This window comes from Desmodus rotundus, chromosome 10 (genome assembly GCF_022682495.2).
Source record: "Desmodus rotundus isolate HL8 chromosome 10, HLdesRot8A.1, whole genome shotgun sequence".
In the NCBI taxonomy this organism is placed as follows: Eukaryota; Metazoa; Chordata; class Mammalia; order Chiroptera; family Phyllostomidae; genus Desmodus; species Desmodus rotundus.
The window spans coordinates 10,038,921-10,060,729 of record NC_071396.1 but is presented as its reverse complement, the minus strand read 5'-3'; the positions used below and the strand labels follow the sequence as shown (position 1 = coordinate 10,060,729).

The 21,809-nt window shown below is 44.2% G+C and overlaps 1 protein-coding gene across 2 annotated transcripts; it reads right to left on the bottom strand.

Annotated features, from left to right (window-relative positions):
* Positions 1-2,459: 2,459 nt before the first annotated feature.
* BROX (BRO1 domain and CAAX motif containing) lies at positions 2,460-21,795 on the bottom strand. Of its 2 annotated transcripts, none has more exons than XM_024575966.4 (13): positions 21,420-21,795; positions 19,292-19,409; positions 16,586-16,692; positions 16,144-16,240; positions 13,294-13,389; positions 11,868-11,940; positions 10,828-10,933; positions 10,170-10,259; positions 8,555-8,640; positions 7,546-7,627; positions 7,072-7,222; positions 5,606-5,765; positions 2,460-4,660 (listed from the first exon to the last, which is right to left on the bottom strand). In XM_024575966.4, exons 2-13 carry the CDS (start codon positions 19,390-19,392, stop codon positions 4,574-4,576), a joined length of 1,236 nt encoding a protein of 411 aa, XP_024431734.1. In that variant the 5' UTR covers positions 19,393-19,409; positions 21,420-21,795; the 3' UTR covers positions 2,460-4,573. The 2 variants fall into 2 exon arrangements, with proteins under 2 accessions (XP_024431734.1, XP_045040440.2); XM_045184505.3 differs by lacking the exon at positions 21,420-21,795 and adding an exon at positions 20,946-21,081.
* Positions 21,796-21,809: the final 14 nt, after the last annotated feature.

Sequence of the window (21,809 nt, the reverse complement as noted above, 5' to 3'; positions counted from 1 at the left end):
TTCAGAGGGGCTCTTTTAATTAAGGGGAGGGGAGAGGGAGAGAGCGGAGAATCGACACACCTGCAGTCGGTTTAGTGGGCATTTTCTGCCACCTACTGGAAAATTTAGGACGTGCTACGCGGAAGTCATCTTGGTAATCACAGTGCCTGGCTGGTGGAGGGGGCTCAATACCCCACGGTGTGGAATCTCCTTATTTTTATTCACAAAAGCTTTGGGAGTATTGCCACCTCCACACCAAGTACCAGGATATGGATGTTTTTAAGCGACCTTTTTCAGAGGCCCCCAAGTATTTCCTACAACGTGCTTTCATTCTTACGAGCACCTCTATTCTTCTTAACCACCACCCCCAACTCTAGTTCATCAGGAATTGTTCCTAAGTATACAATGCGATTAACAGACTGTAACGTCTCCCTGGCCTTTCAATGTTAAGAGTGCCTCTGGGCTCTGATTGGATCTTTCCTGCTTTTTGTTTTTATATCTGCTGCCTCGAAGATCTTGTTTATGGCTTTAAATGCCATCTACAATGTGTAGCTGACATTGCAATCTCCAGGTCAGACTTCCCCTCCTCTCACCCCAGATTCATAGATTCTACTGTTCGCTCAGCATTCTTCCCAGCCAATCCCAGCAGGTGTGAGCCTTTGCCCGACTTTCAGCGCGCCCCTGTCCCTGAGGCCTCCCCCCCCCCCCACATACACAGCCACATGTACTCCTCTGGCTGTCTTCTCATTTCAAGCAGCGGCAAGTCGACTCTTCCCGTTGCTCAGGCAGAAAACGCTGGGAGTCATTCTTGACTCTCGTCTGCGCATCACATTGCACCTCACGGGAAACCCATCAGGACATTCTCTTGGCTACTTTGGCAATCCACATACCACCACCGCACTGCAGCCAACCAAGCTGGTCTAAGCCATCGACTCTCACCTCAATGAGCACAGCTTTCTCAGCAGGGTCTCCCTGCTCACTCGGCTCAAAAGCACCCAGAGGTGTTACCTCTGCAATCAGATCAGGTCATTCCTCTGCTTCAAACTCTCAGTGGGTCTCCACCTCACCCAGAGGGAAGAGCCCAGTCCGTGCCATGGCTCCCAAGGCTGTCCACCTGGCCCCCGACACTCTGCCAACCTCCTCTTGGACCACCCTCCCCTCACTCAGCACCCCAACCACAGGCTCCCTCCCAGCAGGTAGGGGCCTGGGCTGCCGGCTCTTCTCGGGACTCGTCTTCCTGCCCTCCCCCCTTTAGGTCTTTAACTCCAAGGGTCTGGCTGGAGCTCCTCTTTCAAGGCAACTTCCGGTTCCCCTGACCCCCTTCCTTTGTTTAGTTTCCTTGGCTCTTATCACCATGGACACAAGGCTGTATTTCAGTTTTCCCCTTGGTCTCCCTCTTCCCTCGCCATCCCCCGCCCCACCCTCAGCCTCAGTGGGAGTGGCTGTAGGCAGTGTGTGCTGTAGGCCCTGCCCCTACAGCCCCTGCCCCCTAGCTGGCACTCCCTGTTTTGTTTAATAAACGAGTCATACATTCAGTTCATTTTAATGGGTGGGGGAAGGTACTAGATATTAGATTAGAAAAATAAGGCAAACAGACTTGTAATTTTATTTCCTGATGTTGAAATGCCTACCTTTTAATATACTTCTCATTACATTTGCACACTAATCATTTTAACTGACCCCTTCACTGAAACCCAGCGTTGTAATCTGTATCGACAAAACAAAATACTGGTTCTGTATCTTAGCACTTAACTTCAGGACGGTTATAACACCGATTTCCTAGTCTTTGCAGTTTCCATCCACTAAAGTTTCGAATGAACCAGGTTAAAATGCAAAACTGGCATTTGAACCCATCAGCACAGCCCCCTGGGCCTCTGCTGGCCCGTCTGTCCTCCCTGCTTCCACCTTTGGCACTCCCCCAGGTGGTCCAAGTATCAAGCCTCTGGTGGCAGCGACAGGCCTGCGGCCCCCACAGGGCGGCCGGTCTTCATTAACGATGCTGCTGCAGTTCACTTCTATGCACACAGTGAGAGAGGTAAGAAATGTAGCAGTTTCTACAGCACAATTACTCTGGAGAAGGAGGAACTATTTCTGAACATGGTTTCACTTCTGAGTAGTCACAGAACATTGAAAATGTCAGCTCGAGTTTCCAAAGTGCTAAGTTTTCTGGAGTCCTGTAGAGCGATAAGCTCTCTAGCTAGCTTACCACAGCACACGACTTATTTATCATGTGGAGAAATACTAGGAACAAGATATACACACCAATCGGAAACCTACTTTGAGATTAAGAAGTGGTAAGTACTAATAAATATAGAGACCAAGCAAGTCAAGGAATGTTGACTATTTAATGAACTCATGTAGCATAGAACGGACATAAATGTATGTCATTTTTAAGTGTTACTGTGAAAAATTATAATTTTGCATAGTATTAACTATTACTGGCTTAATGTAAAAATATTTATAGATAAAAAAGCCAATGAAACGGTTAGTAAAATGACTTTTATTTTCATGAAGATAATCCATCATACAAACAAGCCTTACAGCAGAACGCTAGCGGTCCTTGTCCGCTTGAAGCGGTGCGAAGTGTGCGCAACAGTTACCGCAGGAATTACCTGTCTGTACCCTTCCTGCAACTTGTTTCTCAGCTTCCCCGGATTCCCGCCACCATTCCAAGGACTGTGATAAATAATGGGATATTTTAGTCACAAAGTGTCACCTTTGCTGAATCAACAGTACATTTATCTGATAATGTCAAAGTTGCCAGTTATGGATTAAAATACCTGCATTTACGCCAGTTTACAGAAGCTCAGAGCATATGCCATGTTTTCACTCCATGTCCGGCAGTGTGCCCCACAGTGACATCAAGTGAAAACTTAGTGCTCGGCTGACAAGCACTGGTACCCAAGACACAGAGATCCTCAGGCCGCGAGTGAGACGCTGGCATGGAGCACTACTGGACCTTGCCAGTTAGCGGCGCATAGCGAACACATGATTTCGTCATCAGAATGCAGCGAAATTTTAACTAAAGCACTTTTACTATGGACAGCAGACTTAAATGTCTGTTCAGTGATAATTCCACGTATTCTGGAAACTGCAGGTTCAACTATGACATGTTTTACAGCAAGGAGCATTTCCATGTATTATTTTTGGTAGCATTTCTGTGTATTTTAAAAAACACTGACTTTATGTGGCTTTTATCAAGAGTGTAAGTTGTAACTTAAGTAATCATGAAGTTGGACACAACACTGATCCAGGTCGGCATAATCTGTTTATTCTTCACAATGAAACGGTCACTCCTGTTCCACCCTCCACGCAGACTGTACCTACTTCTCCGAGCTGCTGTGTGGACTCAAGGGTTCATCTGTGCGAGGGCTCAGCGCAGTGCCTTGAACACAGTAAGCTCTCGGGATACACCACTCTTACGGTTTTTATTAAGGGAGCCAATCCATTTATAGAGGAGGATCAGCTAACGCTCCACGAGAATCATCGAAAGAAGATAAACCTACAGATGTCCAACTTTTGTGAATGTACTAGGCGTCCACTATATCCCAAGTCTGTATATACACTCAACTTCAACTGTTTCAAATATTACAAGCCATCTTTAAGATTATACCCTATCTGTATGCTGTATTAAGTTTTTGCTACGGCCTCTGGCCTGAAGCAACACGATTCTGACAGGAGGTGTGTGTTAGGAAACCACATAAAAGCAAGGTCCACTGCAATCAGGTAACAAAGGCATCGTACCGCAGCTTCTTAAACAGAGAAGTAGAGTTACCAGGGTGACTCAGAGCAGCCCGTCTTCTTCAGGGCTGAAGCTTCCCTTTACATCATGCAGCATCTTACTTCTCCAAACCCATCCTCCTGCCTCCCCGCACACAGACACTACGAGCCGTTACAAGGTTCTGTCCTGTAAGTGAAACGCTCGCGAGGAAGGAACTGGCAAGAGCCGCTGCAGGTTTTACCGAGACCGAGACAAGAGCAGGGCCGCCAGAAGAGGAATTCTTGAACAGCCCCCACGTTCCCACACACACTGACTTTTGAGCAAACTTACAGATCTGAATGTACGTTAAGGGGCTGGGTATAAACATTTTCTGATCTTTAACTACAAGGGACATTGTTTCCACCGGAAGAGGTAACTCACTCAGAACATAAGCCTGTGCCACCACTCACACAATGGCGACGGGGAGAACGTCTGTCTAAACCTGACTCCCGCCATTCTCCTCGCATCAGAGAGGAAGGAACATTAAAAAGCTTTTTTCGTGAAGACAGAAAAACATACCCAGAAACACATGATTCTGGCCTGTAATAGATTAACCTGTAGTATTATTACCCAAGGTTTGGGCTGGGGAGGAACCAACCCTCAAATATGCTCTTCAGAGGCAGAGCAACACCTTTCACCTGTCCTGGCAGAAAAGGAGCGCGGCAAGAAAGCAGGAACCCTCTGCAGGGTATTAAAAATCTAGACCTAACCTGGAGGCAGATGCCCTCTGAGTGCACTAAATTATCCGACAGGCTTCAGAGAAACCCTCTCCAGAAGTGTGGACTGCAGGCCACAGCCCACCTCCACCACCAGCAGAGAGACCAAGTGCGCACTTTAGGAGACGGAGCACCCCGTGTCCTTTTGAGGTTTGACATCTGGTTCCTTCATGGGTTTCACTGCTTCTTCCGGTTTGGCTTTGGCCTGGGGAGAAGGCAAGAGGCGAGGTAAGAACACAAACTAAGATTTGGAAAACACGCACTAGCTCTTTCCACTTGTGACTTTTAAAAGCTGCTACATTAAATTATGTAACATTGAGATGAACAAAGCTGTTCCCAAAGCCACACATCCATGCAGTTTTAGACATAATCGGAAAGCCACCTATCGCTGGGGACGGACACCTGGGGCGGGCACAAATCACACTAATGCTGCTCTCCCTCTCTCTGAGTGACGACCTGATGCGTGAGGAACCTTTCAGTTTGGAAATCACTCGTGATAGTAACAGCCCACCTCTTACGGCATCGTTCTGGGGGCTGAACAGGATAGAAAGATTCTTCTTTTAAGGAATAATGGTTTTAGTATATGTAGGAAATTATATAAAAACCACCCAATTGAAGGAAGGATTAATTCCCACTCCTTCCCCTCTGCCACCCCACGTATCCCTCTGAATTTTGGAAGTCAAACCTCAACATTTCCACCTAACCCATCATTTGACCTCGTACAGAAAGGTACTTAGACCTAAGTGAATACAAGCCATCTTATTTTTAGCCCTGGATGATCCCATGGCATGCTGAAGTCAGGGCCAATTCTCAGTTACCCTGCGCTACGCTGGGTGGGGAGAGCACTGCCCTAGCAACAGACACACGGACAAGGCATCTTTCTCCGGCCTGCGCTCCCACACTCCGCCTAAAGGGGGCTCTGACAACCAGGAAAAAGGAAGATAAGGCGCTGAAAAACGAGGGGGGTGGCAGCGAAGGCCTGGAGGACGGATTCTGAGACACTTCTACCACGCAGCCCACCGAGCACTTCCGTTCGCTAAGTCCACACTTAGACAGACATACACATCTGCTTGCACAGAGAAAAGCATCGAAACACTAGCTCTGAATTCTTGTTAAACGCTCGTGAATGAGCGGAAAACGCATCTCGTACACTGTCATCCTTGGGTCGCTTGGTGAGATCAAACGCGGCCAGCGTCTCCGGGGTCCAGTGCGCACTTGTGGGAGGAAACTCGAAAGGCACAGGCTCCACGAGGCCGTAGTTGGCTTTGAGTTCCAGTTGTGGGGCTTCTGTCGGAATTTTCTGAAAGTAACTGCAAAAAGCCATTTAAACAGCAATTTAGTCATTTATTCATTAGCTGTCTGACCGCCTACGACGTTCAAGGCCCTGTGCAAGAAAAAGACAATGTAACGGTGAACAAGACAGAAGACTCTCCTACCTCATGTACAGGAGCTTAGTGGTGAGCGGGTGAGGGGGCCCGGAAAGTCGTCACCAACAGCACACGTGATTGTGGCGTGACTGCGGCTGTGACAGCTGCAGAGTGCCATGCGAACACAAAGGGGGCGATGAACTCAGACCTGGGGCTCAGGGTGCTTTCCCACGGACGTGACAGAAGTTACAGTGGGCATGCTAAAGGGAGGGACGCACACAGTCTGGCCAGAGGCAGAGTACACGGGGAAGGGTGGAAAGAGGAAAAAGCAGGGACAAGACGCGGGTTCACTTTGCAGCCCGCAGTCGGTAAGTTGTCTGTTTCACATTTGCTGGTGGATCATTATTTACAATGCTAAAAAGAAGCCCGACAGAAACAAACTACAAAAAAATGTACAAGACCTACATAAACAAAATTATACAACATGGCCAAGGACCAGAGAGAGAGCTCTCCCAAAACGAAGAGACGTCGCTATTTCTGTAAGGGAAGGAACTAAAGTGACGAGGAGTGTGATTTTATCTTCTTTGCACTTCCCTCTAGTTTTCCACATTATTTTCCTATTTCTAATTATTTCGTAATTTTTAAAACAGAACTTTAAAAATCTTTTGAACACACTGTTATCTACCAACCTCCACTGGTGGCGATCTTCAGTTTGAACCCTGTTGATTTAACAACAAAACCGCCTGGCAGAAGATTCACCTCCCTGCTTCAGGGGTGACTGAAACCGGAGCGAGACGAACATGCAGAGGGAGCTGCGCAGGTGTATGTAACGTGCAGAGAAAGCATGGCAGGGAAACACGGGGAAATTAGGACAGTATGGGGGCTATGTGTTAACAATTGGTGTTGAAGTCTTAAAATCTGCTTTGACAGATCATCATCAGAGGCAGAATACAAGTTCAGTCTAACACAAGTGACCTCCATTAGCCATGGAAAGGAGATTGATGCTAATCTGAATTGCAATCTGACATAAAATCTTGGGAAACAGATCAATGCACAGAGTCCGCCCTCCTCTCTGCAGACCCCCAGCCGCGCATCAGAAAGTTACAGGGAGTCACAAAAATAACACAAAACAAAACACAAAAAGCCCCACATACACGTGGACCTAGGCAGTGCAAACCTGTGTTTTTCAAGAGTCACCTGTACACACTGTATTAGGAGTGTTACCAAAATAGCACTAAGCCACACTCACATGAACCCATTTTCTCTCTGACATTTTTCTAGGGTGTTCTTCACAAGACTGCCGAGTTTCCTAAAGAACAAGTGTCCCGAAGGCTTGGCTGTGGGTCCAGGTCCTTTGGTCTCTCCGTATTCTTTGCACAGTGCTTCTGCCTTTGAGTAAACTGCGCGTGAAAGGGAAAAAAGGCCTTTGATTACAGCCCATTACTGCCTCTTTACACCAAGAAGGCTTTAAATCAGAGGTGGCAGGGAACTGTACGGCTCCTTACTCACTCAGTATGACAGCAATACCACTAACAGTGCGAGGGGAGGCGGGCCTCCTCTACAGGTTCCAGGTTTCTGAAACATTTACTCTTTTCTCCAACTACCTCACTCATCTCCATTCCCTTCCATGAACTCAGCCAAAATCTCTTTTAATTGCCTCTCCCCTCTATGGTCCAACACTTGTTTTTAAATAGGGAGTTGGCACTCTGGCAGGAAAACTTACGTTTTTCTGCTTCTTGGAGAGACCGGATTGCTTCACCACATTTGTCACTAGCCAGCAAAGTCTGCCCGTGGTAACAGTACGCCTGATAAAAGACAGAGGTTCTGTTCATTCTCTCCCCGGATGCTGCTTTCCGTAGCATACACGCATCAGATAGGCCCTCGCCTCTGCCCACTGTCTGAAGTCTCAGTGTAGTCCCTCACATTTATTTCCTTGAGTGAGCTTCCCCCCGTCCCTGTTAGTATCAGAAGTAGAATTACATCAAGCCTTTGAGCCTAACTGGCCTTTTAACCACGGGCTGCTGAACCCTGGTTCTAAACTTAGGGCCCCGTGGACAAAGGAAGGACGCCACTGTGCTGCTAATGGAGAGGGAGAGAGAGGGAGGACGAAGTCAGGACTAAACAGGTTTTAAGAAAAATGTACCAGCCTGAAGTCTTTCAATGTCTACATGAATATAAGTGCACACGTGGTTTTACGCAGTGTGCCTGAAACAGATGATAAGGTAAAACAAATGAAAATACCTAGATTTGAAAAAGGGTTTTGATGATCTCCCACATGATATTCTAATCAACAAAATAAATACTGATAAATTTGTTTGGTGGGTGTAAGAGACAAAAAAGCAACTTCCCAAAGAGTGCTTACCAATGGTTCTTCACCAATGCAGGTGATACATTGCATGGCGTCCCTTAAGATTAGAATTAGTAAGTATCTTTGTCAGTGCCAAGGATGCAATGAGAGAATTCTTTATTAAGTGTGCAGAAGGCTCCAGCCTAAAAGTGGGCTGAAGTGAAACAGTAACTGCATTGCTAGAATCCAGCTCTAAATTCTCCCTCATCTCTTTGCACCCACTTTGGCTCACAGTGGCTGGCTGCACGGACTGCCCGGGAACATTCACTGAGAACTGCCCATTCTTTGTAAAATGCTGCCTAAGCATCTGGAGAGATGGCCCACCTGGCACTTGAGGGGCTGGACAGACAGTCATTCACATTGTTTCAGGGTCACGAATACTCACATAAGCTGTGTAGAAGCACATTTTCAAGAGTAGGTATTTTCTCCATTTGGCAGAGTATGCAGGCTCCAAACTGGATAAAGTATGATCTAAAGTTACGTTTTAAAAAGCAAAATATCATTTCACCCTGATTCGCTAGAAGATTTTTAGTTCACGTGTTCAGATGCTAAAAGCAGAACGTCATTCAAGTCTAAAGCTGAAGGAAGCACTTACACGTTTTTTAAAAACCTCGCTTTACTTCAAGTGATTTATTTTTCCACTAACTATAGTTTAATTACATAACAGGATTGGTTAAATACCAGGGTCCCTCTTTGATGTGATGGTTAATGTAACTTATGTTTAATGTAATGATAAAAAGAGCTATGGCTAAGAACGCCAAGATATATATGAATTATACTATTATCTCTCTTTTAAAACAATTTATATGGCCATGCAAAGGGTAGTTTGGTCACCCACGTCAGACGTGAAGGACGCTCTCCTGACTCTCCCCGCCTCTGCCCCCGCCACACGGCTCGCAAGTCTGTTTTCTCCCCTCCGCTTCCTACTTGCTGTCTTTGTCGAAGCTTTCATCCTTCCCTCCTTAGGCTGCCACCACTTCTCCCCAAGCGCTAAGGGGAGCCAGCCCACTCCTCCTTCACCTAGCACACCCATTCCTCATCTTACAGCCATAGGGACCTTTTTAAAACTCAAATCCAGTGACTCGGATTTACTTTATAGCTCTTCATGAACCCCAAACACCTACTGAATAAAGGCCGAACTTCTCAGATGGGCTTTCAAACCAATGCATGATCTCACATGTGCATACTTTCCTAACCTTCCCTCCCAACACGCATCCTGTATTTTAGTCAAGCGTGTCTGTCCAAAGATCCCACAAGGAGCTAAGTGCCTTTTTATCTCTGTATGGACTACAGAATGTTCTCCTCCCATATGCTGATGCTTCCTAGCAAACTCAGAGCTTCTATTTATATTTCAGAATAATGCTAGAACGCCAACCTCCCACAGGAAAGCCCTCGCGAGCAGGCCCAGATGCTCTAAGTTTTTGTGCCACCGCTGCAACCCCACCTTATCTCACGCTGCACTGATGTGCGTGTCCCCTTCCCTGGACTGTGAGTCTGTTCTACTGATCTTTGTACACCAGCAACTAAACTAATGACCATCCATCAACTACACGTGTGTTCCCTCAAACGGTGAATGAAGAGAAAAACAGGCTAATGAGAAGAACGGCGCTCTAGTCCCAGCTTCCCGCCTGCTGGCTGTTAAATTATGGACTAGTTATATTAATTCTCAGGATTTCAGTTTCTTGTCTCACTAAGGATAGTTAACTATAAGGTTGTTATAAAAACCAGAAAACTTTCGAAAGCAAAAGAGCTGTCTAATTATTACACATAACTGGTTAAAAAGTATAGCATCACCCTTTCCATTAGAAGCTTGCAGCAATATTAACTATGAACGGCTCTTTTCTTTTAAACAAAAAATCATAAAAATAATGCAGATGTTATTCCATTTTTGGAAATAATGAAAAATCTGAGCATCTTTTTGATTTGCTTGTTCCCTATTTAGCCAAGAGGTTAATGTGAACCTAAAGACTAAAAATATAACAACAGAATTATACACTTACCAGCTTTTTGATAGAAATTGGCTGTTTCATAGGCCAGAGCAGCTATTAGTCCAGGAGCATGTTTCAGCTCAATTGCTCGAGCAATTGTTACTGTGAACAAAATACAAAAAAAAAAGAACACATAGTTAAGTTCATTTGTATTCACTCTAAGTTCAAGAATAAAAACAAGTAACAGTCCAACAATCTATCTTGGGTTTTAATTGTTACAAGTTTTAACATGAAAAGTAAGGTATAGAAAATGCAAACATAAACAACAAACACTGAACGTGTTGGTTCTTATATAAATCACTAGCCCATTACCAGCTAATCACAGCAAATCACTGCTGTAGAACAGCATGATGCAAGAGGAGACAAATATGCTCAGGGCACTGGAGTCTGAAACGAAGCAGAACGAAAACCTACAAAGTTCCCTGGCAGAGGGACAGGATGAGTGTCAGGGACAGCATGACATCAAAATCCTCTTAAAAAGAGCACTAAACGCGAGGCCTTTTCCTGCTAACTAAAAATGAAGGCAAATGCTAAAGACACAGTTAGTTCTCACTATGCATTTTTCAAAACCTGAAACTCAATTCCAACTAATTCTGATTTAAAAAAGTGTTTTTTAATGCCAATACAGACTTTCTTCAAAAAGCCAAAAACCTTACAATATTTAGGATACCTTCTTGAGCTTCAGCCTGACACTGGATGATATAAGCTTCGATGAGTCGTGCTTCCAAATCTCTCCCCTTTTCTGCGGGTGTGATAAGCTTTGGGATGTGACTTTCCTGAAAGAGAAAGAAAATGAAAAGCCAAATTTATTTTAACCGAGTTGTGAGAGTTGAAGAAAATGGAAGTTGAGACATTCAGTTTGGGGGTTTGTCAGAAATTTAGGATACTATCAAAATAATATGTTAAGAAGGAATACTAAGCTTACAGAGACTAAAAGCTCCTGTATAGTAAAACTTTTAAAGCTTTTTGTAAGCTTTTGTAAAAATAAGAGATTCAAGAGCAAAATTTGGGTCATAATAGCCTGGTTAGATACGCAGGTCACGTCCTCATCTCAGACACGTCTGACGGACACAGTGGTCCCTTCTGCACGGCGGCCAGCACTGTGCGCTCTCACCAGGGACTGCAGCGAACTTGGGGTCACAGCTTTTCATCGCTGCGAAAGCATTTCACTTCATCCCAGGAACACCCGACAATGGAGCCCAGGAAGCGGAGGTTTAACCAGAACAAGGTAGGGTAATTCTGGTTAGAAACACATTAATCCTTCCCCCAATTCCCGTACCAGGCCATTTAAAATGACCAGTGTGTACCGATCGCCCCTCTGGTGTTCTCGCTGCGATACAGCGAGCACACCCAGCAGCTCGGTTCTGCAGACCCGTGACTGCTCCTGGCCACGGCTGCGGATGGCAATGAGAGATGGGAAGGCCCAGCAGCCTTTGTGCTGTTTTCCTACCTTTGCAGAGGAGACAGAAGAGTAAGCAGTGAATTGCACCTTGAATTTCTTAATTGTGAAATTCACTGACGACTTTCTAAAGTGGAGACGTTTACTATTCTAGAATTGGCTGCACTCACCAACGAGGTACTTAATGTAAGGGAACCAGAACACACACTAGCACTTCTTTGCATAATGAAATCATGTCTCCACCCCTCATGACATAAACGAAAATTATTCAAGAATTAAAGTATCGCAAATATATTTTATTATTACTTTACCTTTAAATGTTTAAAAATCCCGGCTGCAATTTTCAGGCTTCGATGGACCTCTTTCGCTTCGTCTTCTGTTATGCTTAAAGACAGTAGTTACCTTACTTAGAGGATAAATCCCATTTCTGTATCAAAACCAGAAACTAATCCATTATCACAAACCCAAATCCGTCATTTATGTTTGTTGCCACTAGTTGTCCTCCTTTTAAAAAATCTCACTTGACACTGACACTTAACAAATGCACAGGAAAGCTACCCAAGCAGAAGAGACTACAAATGCAACAAGAGACCCTGTCTAGAGGTCTGAACAAAGGCTTATTGTTTTCCCTTCCAGATAATCTTCTGTGCACAAACGGGCATAAAATATGCACACGCTTGAGAAACAGAAATACACAATATTCACTACTCTGCTCTTGTCCTAATCACTTAAATTACTTTAGGGATTTTTTTATTTTTTAGAGATAACTTTAAATCAACACATACAACTTCATCTTTATTTTTGTTAAATTTATTGGGGTGACACTGACTAGTAAAATGATACAGGTTTCAGGTGTACAATTCTACAATACGTCCTCTGTATATTACACTGTATTGTTCACCACCCCAAGTCAAGTCTCCTTCCATCAACTTCATTTTTTTTTTCTAAAGATTTTATTTTTAGAGCAGGGGAGGGAGAGAGAGAGGGAGAGAAACATCAATGTGTGGTTGCCTCTCGAGCACCCCCTACCGGGGACCTGGCCTGCAACCCAGGCATGTGCCCTGACTGGGAATCAAACCAGCGACCCTTTGGTTTGCAGGATGGCGCTCAATCCACGGAGCCCCGCCAGCCAGGGCTCAACTTCATTTTTAAATGGCTGCATATTATGCCCATGTTCAGATGCACTGGAGTTGGGGGATTCTGTATTGCTAGTATCTTTTTTTACTACTACAAAAAGATACAAAATGTATCTCATTTTATTTCACAGTTCTCTAATCCTTCAGAACATCTTTTGCATAATTATAAGCCTTTGTATTTCTTCTGTGAACTGCCTGTTTGTCTTTTGCTTACTTTCATTTGGTTCGTTGGTCTTTTCCTTGTTGACTGTATGAGTAAACATTATAAAAATAACTTGTAATATGCACTGCACTTTTTGGGACCCGTCCGTCCTTTTTAAAATCCTGTTTGTGGTACTTTTACATAGTCAAATATTCAATCTTTCCCTTTCCGCGGTACAGGGTTTTATCTAGAAAGACCTTCCCCATGACAAGATTATTTTCCTCCCCTTTTGACACTGGGCTCCACAATTCTGATAGTTAAAATACTAACATTATGAGGCAACCTTTCACTTATTGGAGTGCTACTTTTTATCAATAGCCTACATTTTTAATACCAAAGCTCCGTGTATTGGGAAAATAATACATACATGTGTATGTAAACTGTTGCCTTTTAACTTACTTTTCTTTTCCAGCCAGTCTTGAAGCATATTTAGTGTACCATAGAGCTACATTAAATCCCATGGAAAGTAATTCGAAAACAGCATCCTGCTGGGCACTGGAATTATAAAAATGATCATTAACTTCTGTCAGTTATTAACACATCCCTACATGAGGCCCACTGTACATCCAACTCAAAATTACACAGAACGATACGCTAACTCAAAAATGAAGAAAACGGTCCTGTGTTTAACACAGATGGGGAGGTAAGACACAACGTAAGGAACAACTCCGCACAACGGCCCGTGTGTGCGCTGTAACGGTAACCGTGACACTAGCAGCCGTTCCCAAAGGTTACTGTACAGAGAGCAGCTTCAAAACCACAGCTTCTGGGCGGTAACCCCAGAGAGTCGGAAAGTCCGGGAGGGGCCCAGGATGTGCGTTTCCAACAAGCACCCAGTTGATTCTGGAGCTGGTGGCTCTCACACCACATTTTAGGAAAACGGAGTTCAGGAGAGATGGTTTCAGGCTAACAAAAAAAGCATAATGGTATTTATAGAACTGAACTGTGCCCGGAACGATGGCTCCAAGGGAAGCAGAAGGCATCCCAGGTGAGGAAATGACGCTCTTAAAGCACAAAAATGTGGAAAGACTTTTCTGAGAGCAGAGACCCACATCTTATTGCAGCAGACGGCTTGTAAAAAGAAACGGAGGAACAGAGGGCAAAAGGCCAAGCTGAAAAGACACTGAAGAGGGTTTTGAATGCTAAGCCAATCAGCACACTACAAAGAAAAAGGCCTCTATGTCTCGTTTCCTTCAGATTCTGTTACTAAGTACAACACAAAGATAGCAGAAGCGTATTGAGCAAGTAAGATAATACTAATTTTAATCACTGTGCTTCTACTAAGACCCTGAAAATGCCTTATACATTATCTCAAAAGAAAGCAAAATACCCTTATTTTATACACACAATTTTAAGGTAAAGAAAAATCACCCAGAAGAAATTAGAATCATGATTCTACTTTGTTGCCTACATCTTAAAAGGAATGGAGACATGGAAACTTTTTAGAGTGAAAACAAATAAAAAATTTTATTTTAAAACATGTTATTCAAAAATAACTTACAAAATACCCTGTTTAACATGTTATAATATAAAAAAATGATAGTTATGAACAAACTTCTTAAAAGTTTCAGCCTGCTGAAAAAACTTAAGTGTATAGTTTAATAGCTGCTTCTTTTTAGCACCGAGATCTTTCAATTTCAAGTGAACTACCCCTGGTGATCTAGTGGGCGTCTCCAGTTTATAACTGCACTTTCAAATAGTAAGATAGTTCTGCTCAGTGATACTCTCAGGAATAACTCCCTCTTCTCCTACATTTATTTTAATCTGCCTCGCTCCCAAACACACCACTCCTACTGTAGCTCATCTAAGCAGTTACAGTACACACAGTTGAAAAAACATTTTTCAGAAAAGACATACTCATTCTACACTCATAAGTGCATTTTCTATCACATATAAGCAGCAGTCGAGGACAAAGTAACTTAAAAACCTCGGATGTACTGGATCTTCAGTATTATCACTCAATGCCCTCATCACATGACTTAGCACTGTCTCATAAAGCTGAAAACGCTGCCACGGGAACCAACGTTGGGCACAGTGGGGAAAAGTACGCAATGCAAACGCCTTAGGACCTCCCGAAGTTCTAATGTAACAATGACAGAGGTTTGATTCTTTAAAAAAGAAAAAAGGCTTTTGAAAGAAAAATATTCCTCAATTTTGGAAAAGGACAAAGGAGTCACAGAAAGAAAAACAGAAAAAGAGGACTCGGAAAACCTTAGTATCCCAGAATGTTAAAATGTGGGAAGAACCCACAGTCCCCAACTTCCTCCCCAACGTAGGAATCCCACACACAATATTCCCAAGGAAGGAAGGAAGCCAACCAACATCTACTGAATGTCTACCACGTGCCCGGCACTGCATCAGTCCCGTGATGTAACTCTTCATGTCCCACGGCTCCCAGAGCCGTGTGTCTGTAGCCACACCCAGTGGGGCAGCGGGGCTCAGCACCAGGAGCCCCGGACTGGCCCTCTTGCCGCGCGAATCCCAGCGCACGCTCCTGCACTCTGGTGTCCGCCCTGGCCTTCCCGATCTCCAGTTCCTCCCCTTCTAATGCTAGCAAGCAGGAGTTTTACAGCAAAACGCGGTAAAGATACACAGCCACTGGTGTTAAACATAGCAGTTAAATAAAAATTTAGCACTACTATGATCTCCTTCCTGCTCTAACTGGATCTCTTTTAATTGCTACCAAGTGAGTGACAAGATAGTTCAGAAGGGACGTTTTTAAAAACAGCCAAAACAGTGAAAAAAATTAGGAAGAAAACAAATACTGTGAGAGAAGAGTAGGGAGCTGGCATGGAATTGGGGAGAGAGAGAGAGAAAGAGAGAGACTGACCAAAGACATCTGATTTTCTCCATCTGAGAAGAAATGCAGGGGAAAAACCAAAATTCTGTTCCTGCTGAATGTGGGCAAAGAATGAAGGCCAGCTCTGGGTTCCCAATTCCCAAACCACTCTCCGTGTGTTACTGAAAGTCAAGGCTATTCGATGCCAGTTAACATTTGCACTGAGTATCTGAAAAACGGATCCGGTCCAGGAGAAACATTGTATTTTTACTCCGGTCCAGGAGAAACATTGAATTTTTACTCAATAGAGTATCTTAGGCGTTTAGGTGGAATTTTTCATGTTAACTTCCTGATAAGAGAAAACGCTGATCAGATCTACATTTTATTTCTTCAAATACAGGGATTAGGAGTTAACCACTGGCTAAATAGCTACAAAAGTGGCTTCATGTAGCACTGTTAGCACGGCTTACCTTGGAACCTGCCCTTGTAACGTATCGGTCCACTTGAAATTTTGAATGTATCGTAACTTACTTTCTTGGCTAGACTCATCCAATGAATTTATGAAACCTGTAACGAGGTACAAAACATTTCAGCTTTATAAGCAATATCAAACATTCCATTTAGGTAAATTTTTCAGACGTTTCCGGGTACCTGAATGAAACTGCTAACCCCTTGCCCTTTCTGTACCCCCCACCTCCTCCTAAGATGACATAACATGAAGTGGGTACACATTTAATTTTCAGAATGTTAGAAAGACCACACCCACCCTTACCTTCTCACATTTCTGAACCTCAAGCACACCAAAGAACACAGCCTAAAAGGCTGTACTCAAATTTGCAAAGTCTAAGAATTAAATGTGATCTTCTGCATAGTTGTCTGTTAAAATATCCGAAGTTCGTATAAATAACTAACCTTGTAAAAGTGAGAAGTATGAGTCAGCTGCATTCTTCATCATTTCTGGGTTACAGCTCAAGTCCGTGAACAGTTCAAGCAGGCGCGCTCTGGATGACCTCACGTCGCTTCCAGGGGACAGAGAGAGCCGAGGTAAGCAGGCTGTCTCACAACAAATCGCTGTGGAAGTGGCTTGGCCTTCCAATTGTAAGTTTTAAAACAATATGCATGCACACACATACACCCCTCCTCTAACATGAATAATTCATTTAATTAGGACTAACACTGGTGGTAACTGAAATTCCTAGTAACAATTGTTTTCAAAGTTATACTAAAATAAACTCCGTCCAATTACAGGGGAATATCATGTATAGAACATGTAGTAAAAATATATAGCAAGTTTTAATTAAAAAATTAAACGTGAGTACTTACGATGGAAGGAAGGAATTAAGAATGAGTATTCTAAACTGACCAGTTCACAGTGAAATTTCGAGAAATGGAAATTGAACGTTTGTGCATGATTTATCTTCTTGAAATTTCAAAATCTGACATTGTCAAAATATGTTTTATTAAGTAAAAAATCGTATTTTAAAAATGAAATCCCATCCTATAGTGCAACATACACATAAAGACCATGTAACAACGTGCGGCTGTTAGTCATTTCAAAACATCCCCCTCTTGCTACTTCTCTGTAGCAATACATGTTGCAGACCCGCTGTTTCCTTTGGAATTCTTTTCTCCCTCAATTCCAGTAACTCCAAGTTTTCCACATTGTCCTCGTAACTCTGTGTCCCCTTCTTATTCCCACCTCCAAAAATGTTCAGCCTCTGGCTTTCCACTCTTCTCTTTTCTGAGGTCTCACTCTACCGGTACCACTTCGTGACCAGTCCCGGGTCTACATCATCAGCTCCAACTTGGTCTTGTTCCAGTTCTACATCCAGTTGCAGAAGGCAACGCGCTTAGCGCGAGTTCCAGAAACCATGGCACACTAACAATGACTGACGCTGTGTGTCAATGACTGCAGAAAGACTGAATTTAAACTGGAAGTACCAAGAGAGGAGGCATGTACACCCTGAATTTAGTAGGTGCCTAGGACAAAGCACGAACTCAAAATTCCTGATTGAGTAAAAGAATACTTACGTTTCAACCACTTTCAGATGTAGAAGGGCTGTAACGTAGTAGCATTGTTTAGAAGACAGCACGGACTTAACCTTGAATGGTCGAGATGGACTGTGTATTCATTGGTACTACTTCTAAGGAGGCTTATTCCAGGAAAATATAGCCTAACAATTATATACAGCTGACCAAAAATGGGATGGGTGACTTTATGAACGTGTCATTGTTAAGCTATTGAACTAGAAGCTGGGAAGAAGTAATTCCTGAACTAGGAGAAAAATTTGAATTCTTAAGGCCTATTTTAGACTCAAATAGCTTGCTAGCTATTTCCAGTAAGTAATCACCTGCAACCCAACTCATATAAAGCTACAGTCATGTTAAAATTGAGGAAAATGTACCTTAGAAATACCTGACTTAGGCTATTCACTTTATAAATGAGTAATTAGACCCAAAGAAGTTAAAAGAGACTGGCCCAATCCTGGAGATAAAACAGTTAAGCTGGGACCCCCTTTAGGAGACTAGGATCAGGGTTGGCAAACTGCAACGTGTTACTTGTCCTCGTATGGCCCAGAGCTTATTTTGTAAAAATGAACGAGCACGAACACGCAGCAGTGACTGCAGGGGGCCCACAAGGCCCAAAACATTTACTATTTAGCCCTTTAAAGAAATGGTTCGACAACCTCTGGTCTAGAGGCATAAGCCAGTTTTCCTACCTTCTGCTCCAATTACTTCTTTCCACAAAAAAGCAGCAACTATCTTGACTCTCCTTTACTGGTACCACTGGTATCTCGGTCAGCTAGGTTGTACATCCCATACAGAAGGAACCCTTTTCAACTCCCAGAGCAAATCAGTCAGTCTGGCCGGCTGACTCCTCCTTCAAAGAATCTCCTGCATCTCTCTCTCTCGTTCCAGTCAAGGTTTTCCTGATGGAAAGCACTGGTCTCCCTTCTTACTATCTAAATCGGGAGTCAGCAAACTTCTATAAAGGGTATGAAAGTAAAAGAACTTTAAGGCTTCTGGGCCATGAAGTCTCTACTGGAACTACTCAACGCCGCTGCTGTAGGGGAAAGAAGGCGAAGGCAGCCGTAGAAGTACGTAAGTAAATGGGGGTGAAGTGGCTGCGTTCCAGTAAGACAGTATTTATAAAAACAAGCACCGGGCTAACCTGCTGAACATAGTTTGCCGGCCCCTGATTTAAGTTACACGATTTGTTTAAACTCCTTTCTCCTATACAACCTGAGGGCTATTCAGGTCCTAGGGTCAGAACACAACGAATTTACAGGCCAGCCAACGAATAATACCCACACACAACTTTGTGGAGTCTCTTGTACTATTACAATATATACAACAGCCTAACTCTTTTACTGGGATCGCTTTAGCCTCTCAGACACCCACTGATCTCAAACTAAGGACCCTGGCCTGATGCCTGCCAATGTTTAAATTGTCTATAATTTAACTCCTTATGTCATTTATAGGTTTGTAAGGAGTCTAAGGTTAGGGACGGTGTGTTACATGCTTCTGTGCTGCCCAAGTGACCTAAATAAGTACCTTGTATCCAAGGGTGGCTCACCCTGGGACAATCAACACCTGTTGAGATTGACTAAAACTTACCTGCAAATTTTTGAAGCGGCGGGACCAGTGACGACCTCATAGTAGTTAAAAGAAACAGGAGCTGTGGCTTTTAGTGGGTTCCTGTGAAACCAATGTGTCATTTTTCTCCAGATGTTTCCTATAAACCAAAAAGAGACGTATAAAAGTTAAATAAACAATGTAAATAGTATAAAAGTAATTATTTTTAAAGTAAAATTTTACTACAGGATATATACATTTTTAATATATATTAACACATACATATATAAATAAAATGCTCCACTCTCTAAGTCAACCTTGTTTTGTCTATTTATAGTAGTCTATGTATAGATCAGGTCTACTAAAGGACATTCGCCCACAATAACTGTAATGTTAAAAAAGCTGAAGCAGTAATGTTTCAACCTTAATGTACATAGAAATCACTGGGTTGGGGAGGGGGGGGGTTGTTGTTAAAAGGTAGGTTCTAATTCAACAGCCTGGAGTGGGACCTGAAATGCTGATGCTGCTCGTCCCCAACTACACGTTTGAGGAGCAAAGTACTAGACTCTGGTCGGACAGCTGCAAGGGAGAAGGGCACAGTGCCAGACACAGGTAATTTCCAAAACAGGTTCAAATAGTGTCCTCATTTAGACTGTTTCGGTTATCTGAGAGAAACAGGCTTTCAATTAGGCATATTTCTCACATGATACTGCTGGCATCGAATGACTGGTTACAGCATGGGTTCTATATTAAATATACTTTCCAACAACAGCTAATAAGAATCAATATTTTCATGACTAAAAATGATATTTGATCAATAACTTCTATTCCTAAAACCAAAAAATGTGGAAAACTACATAAGTAAAATGCCAACCAAAAAAAATAAAGTTAAGTTCCATACCTTTTAGGTTAAAAAAAAAATGGTGTACGTCACTTGCCTAAAAGTCCTTGAAGGTAGTGCAGATTTTACAGGAAGTTCTAGCTTAATGTGGCAATTAGATTCCAGGAAGCAATATACAAGAAATTCTGGTAAGGTTTAATTAATATAAAGGCATTACACAAAGCTGTCGATCAATATTTCATAGGGGGGAAAAAACCATGGGCTGCACAGGGTATGAAATCTACTTTTAGCACTTCCCTTCTGCTATTTAATTATTCATGACAAAACCGGGTTTGGAGAGTTCCAGATATCTGATGAAGAGAAAAATGCATTGTGCTCTCAATGAGAAACTGGACCAGTCCATTTAACAAGTCTTGGAAAATATATACTCTTCTAAACATCAACCATGCAAACCACCTATATAACCTAAGTAAACTACTACAGCACCTTCGTGCATGTCAATCAAGCCTTCTAGAGAAAATGGCACACAACACACTTGATATTGTGGCAGCAAATTTTCTTCAAATACTCTTTCAAGGCGGCCTCCCACTTGCCGGATGACAGTGCCCGAAGCTCTTTGTGTCTCTGTCCTGTATTCTCCGCCCAGTCTTTTCCTGGGACCGGGCACTCCAGATTCCAGGAACTCGGGAGGGCGGGGTGGAGGGGCGCCACACCCACCCGCAGGTGCCAGGGAACCTTTAGAGACCCCAGTACCACAGCCGGGTCGAGGCCGCCATCTAACCCGCCCCACAGGACGACGCGATTCCTCATCAGGACCCCCCACTCTGGAGCCCGAGGGTCCCGGGAGGAACCTACCTGAACGGCGCCCCGGGCTTGGAGCATCCACTTCCTGTTTACCACCAGCCCCTTCCTCCCGTGCCCATCCCGTTCCAGGCAGCGGGCAGCTACCTGCGCAGGCGCCAAGCCTAGCGCGCCCCTCTTTCCCAATAGGCATTTTTCTGGAAAGCCGATCCTATCCACCTGGGAGGGACCGGCCAACGACCGCCAAACCACCCCGTTTAGCTAGAAGCCTCTCTATTGCCGGTGGAGAAGAGAGCAAAGGGATTCCGCGAATCTGTTAATACTATTGATTCGAGGGGGCAAGTGGATTCTCTCTCTTTCTTTGGTTTCAAGGTATTAAAAGGAGAGTTTTGGGGACCACTACCCGGGAGTCTACGGAGGCTGTGTAAATAGACGCATAAAACGGGCTGACCCCGAGGCTTGGGACCCCAGGGAGGCGACAAGGGCAGGGATATTACCGGGAAACGACCATCCTGTTGACATACTCACCGGATTTCTCGGAGTCCGGACAGCAGTGCCCCTAAGGGAAGAAAGGCAGTGTCCCAGTCCACCAGCGAGGAAGGGAGGGAGGCGGGGAACCGGGCTACTGAGCCGGAGCGACGGGGAACCGGGCCTGCGCGGAGCCGGGGTCACGTGACGCGGCGGCCATGACAGCTACCGAGGCGGCAGCGCTGGCCGCTGGGGGGCGGAGGCTGCCGCGTTGTCGCCGCCCCTGCGGAACGCTCCGTTCCCGGGCCCTTTCCTAGCTGCTCCGCCCTAGTCCTTACCCCGGAGCTGCAGCCTCGCGTCCAGAGAGGAAGAGCAGAGGCGGGCCAGCCTCCCGAGCTGAGAAAGATGCCGCAGTAGCGCCCCCGCCGCTGGGGGAGCGGGGCGGCCTCA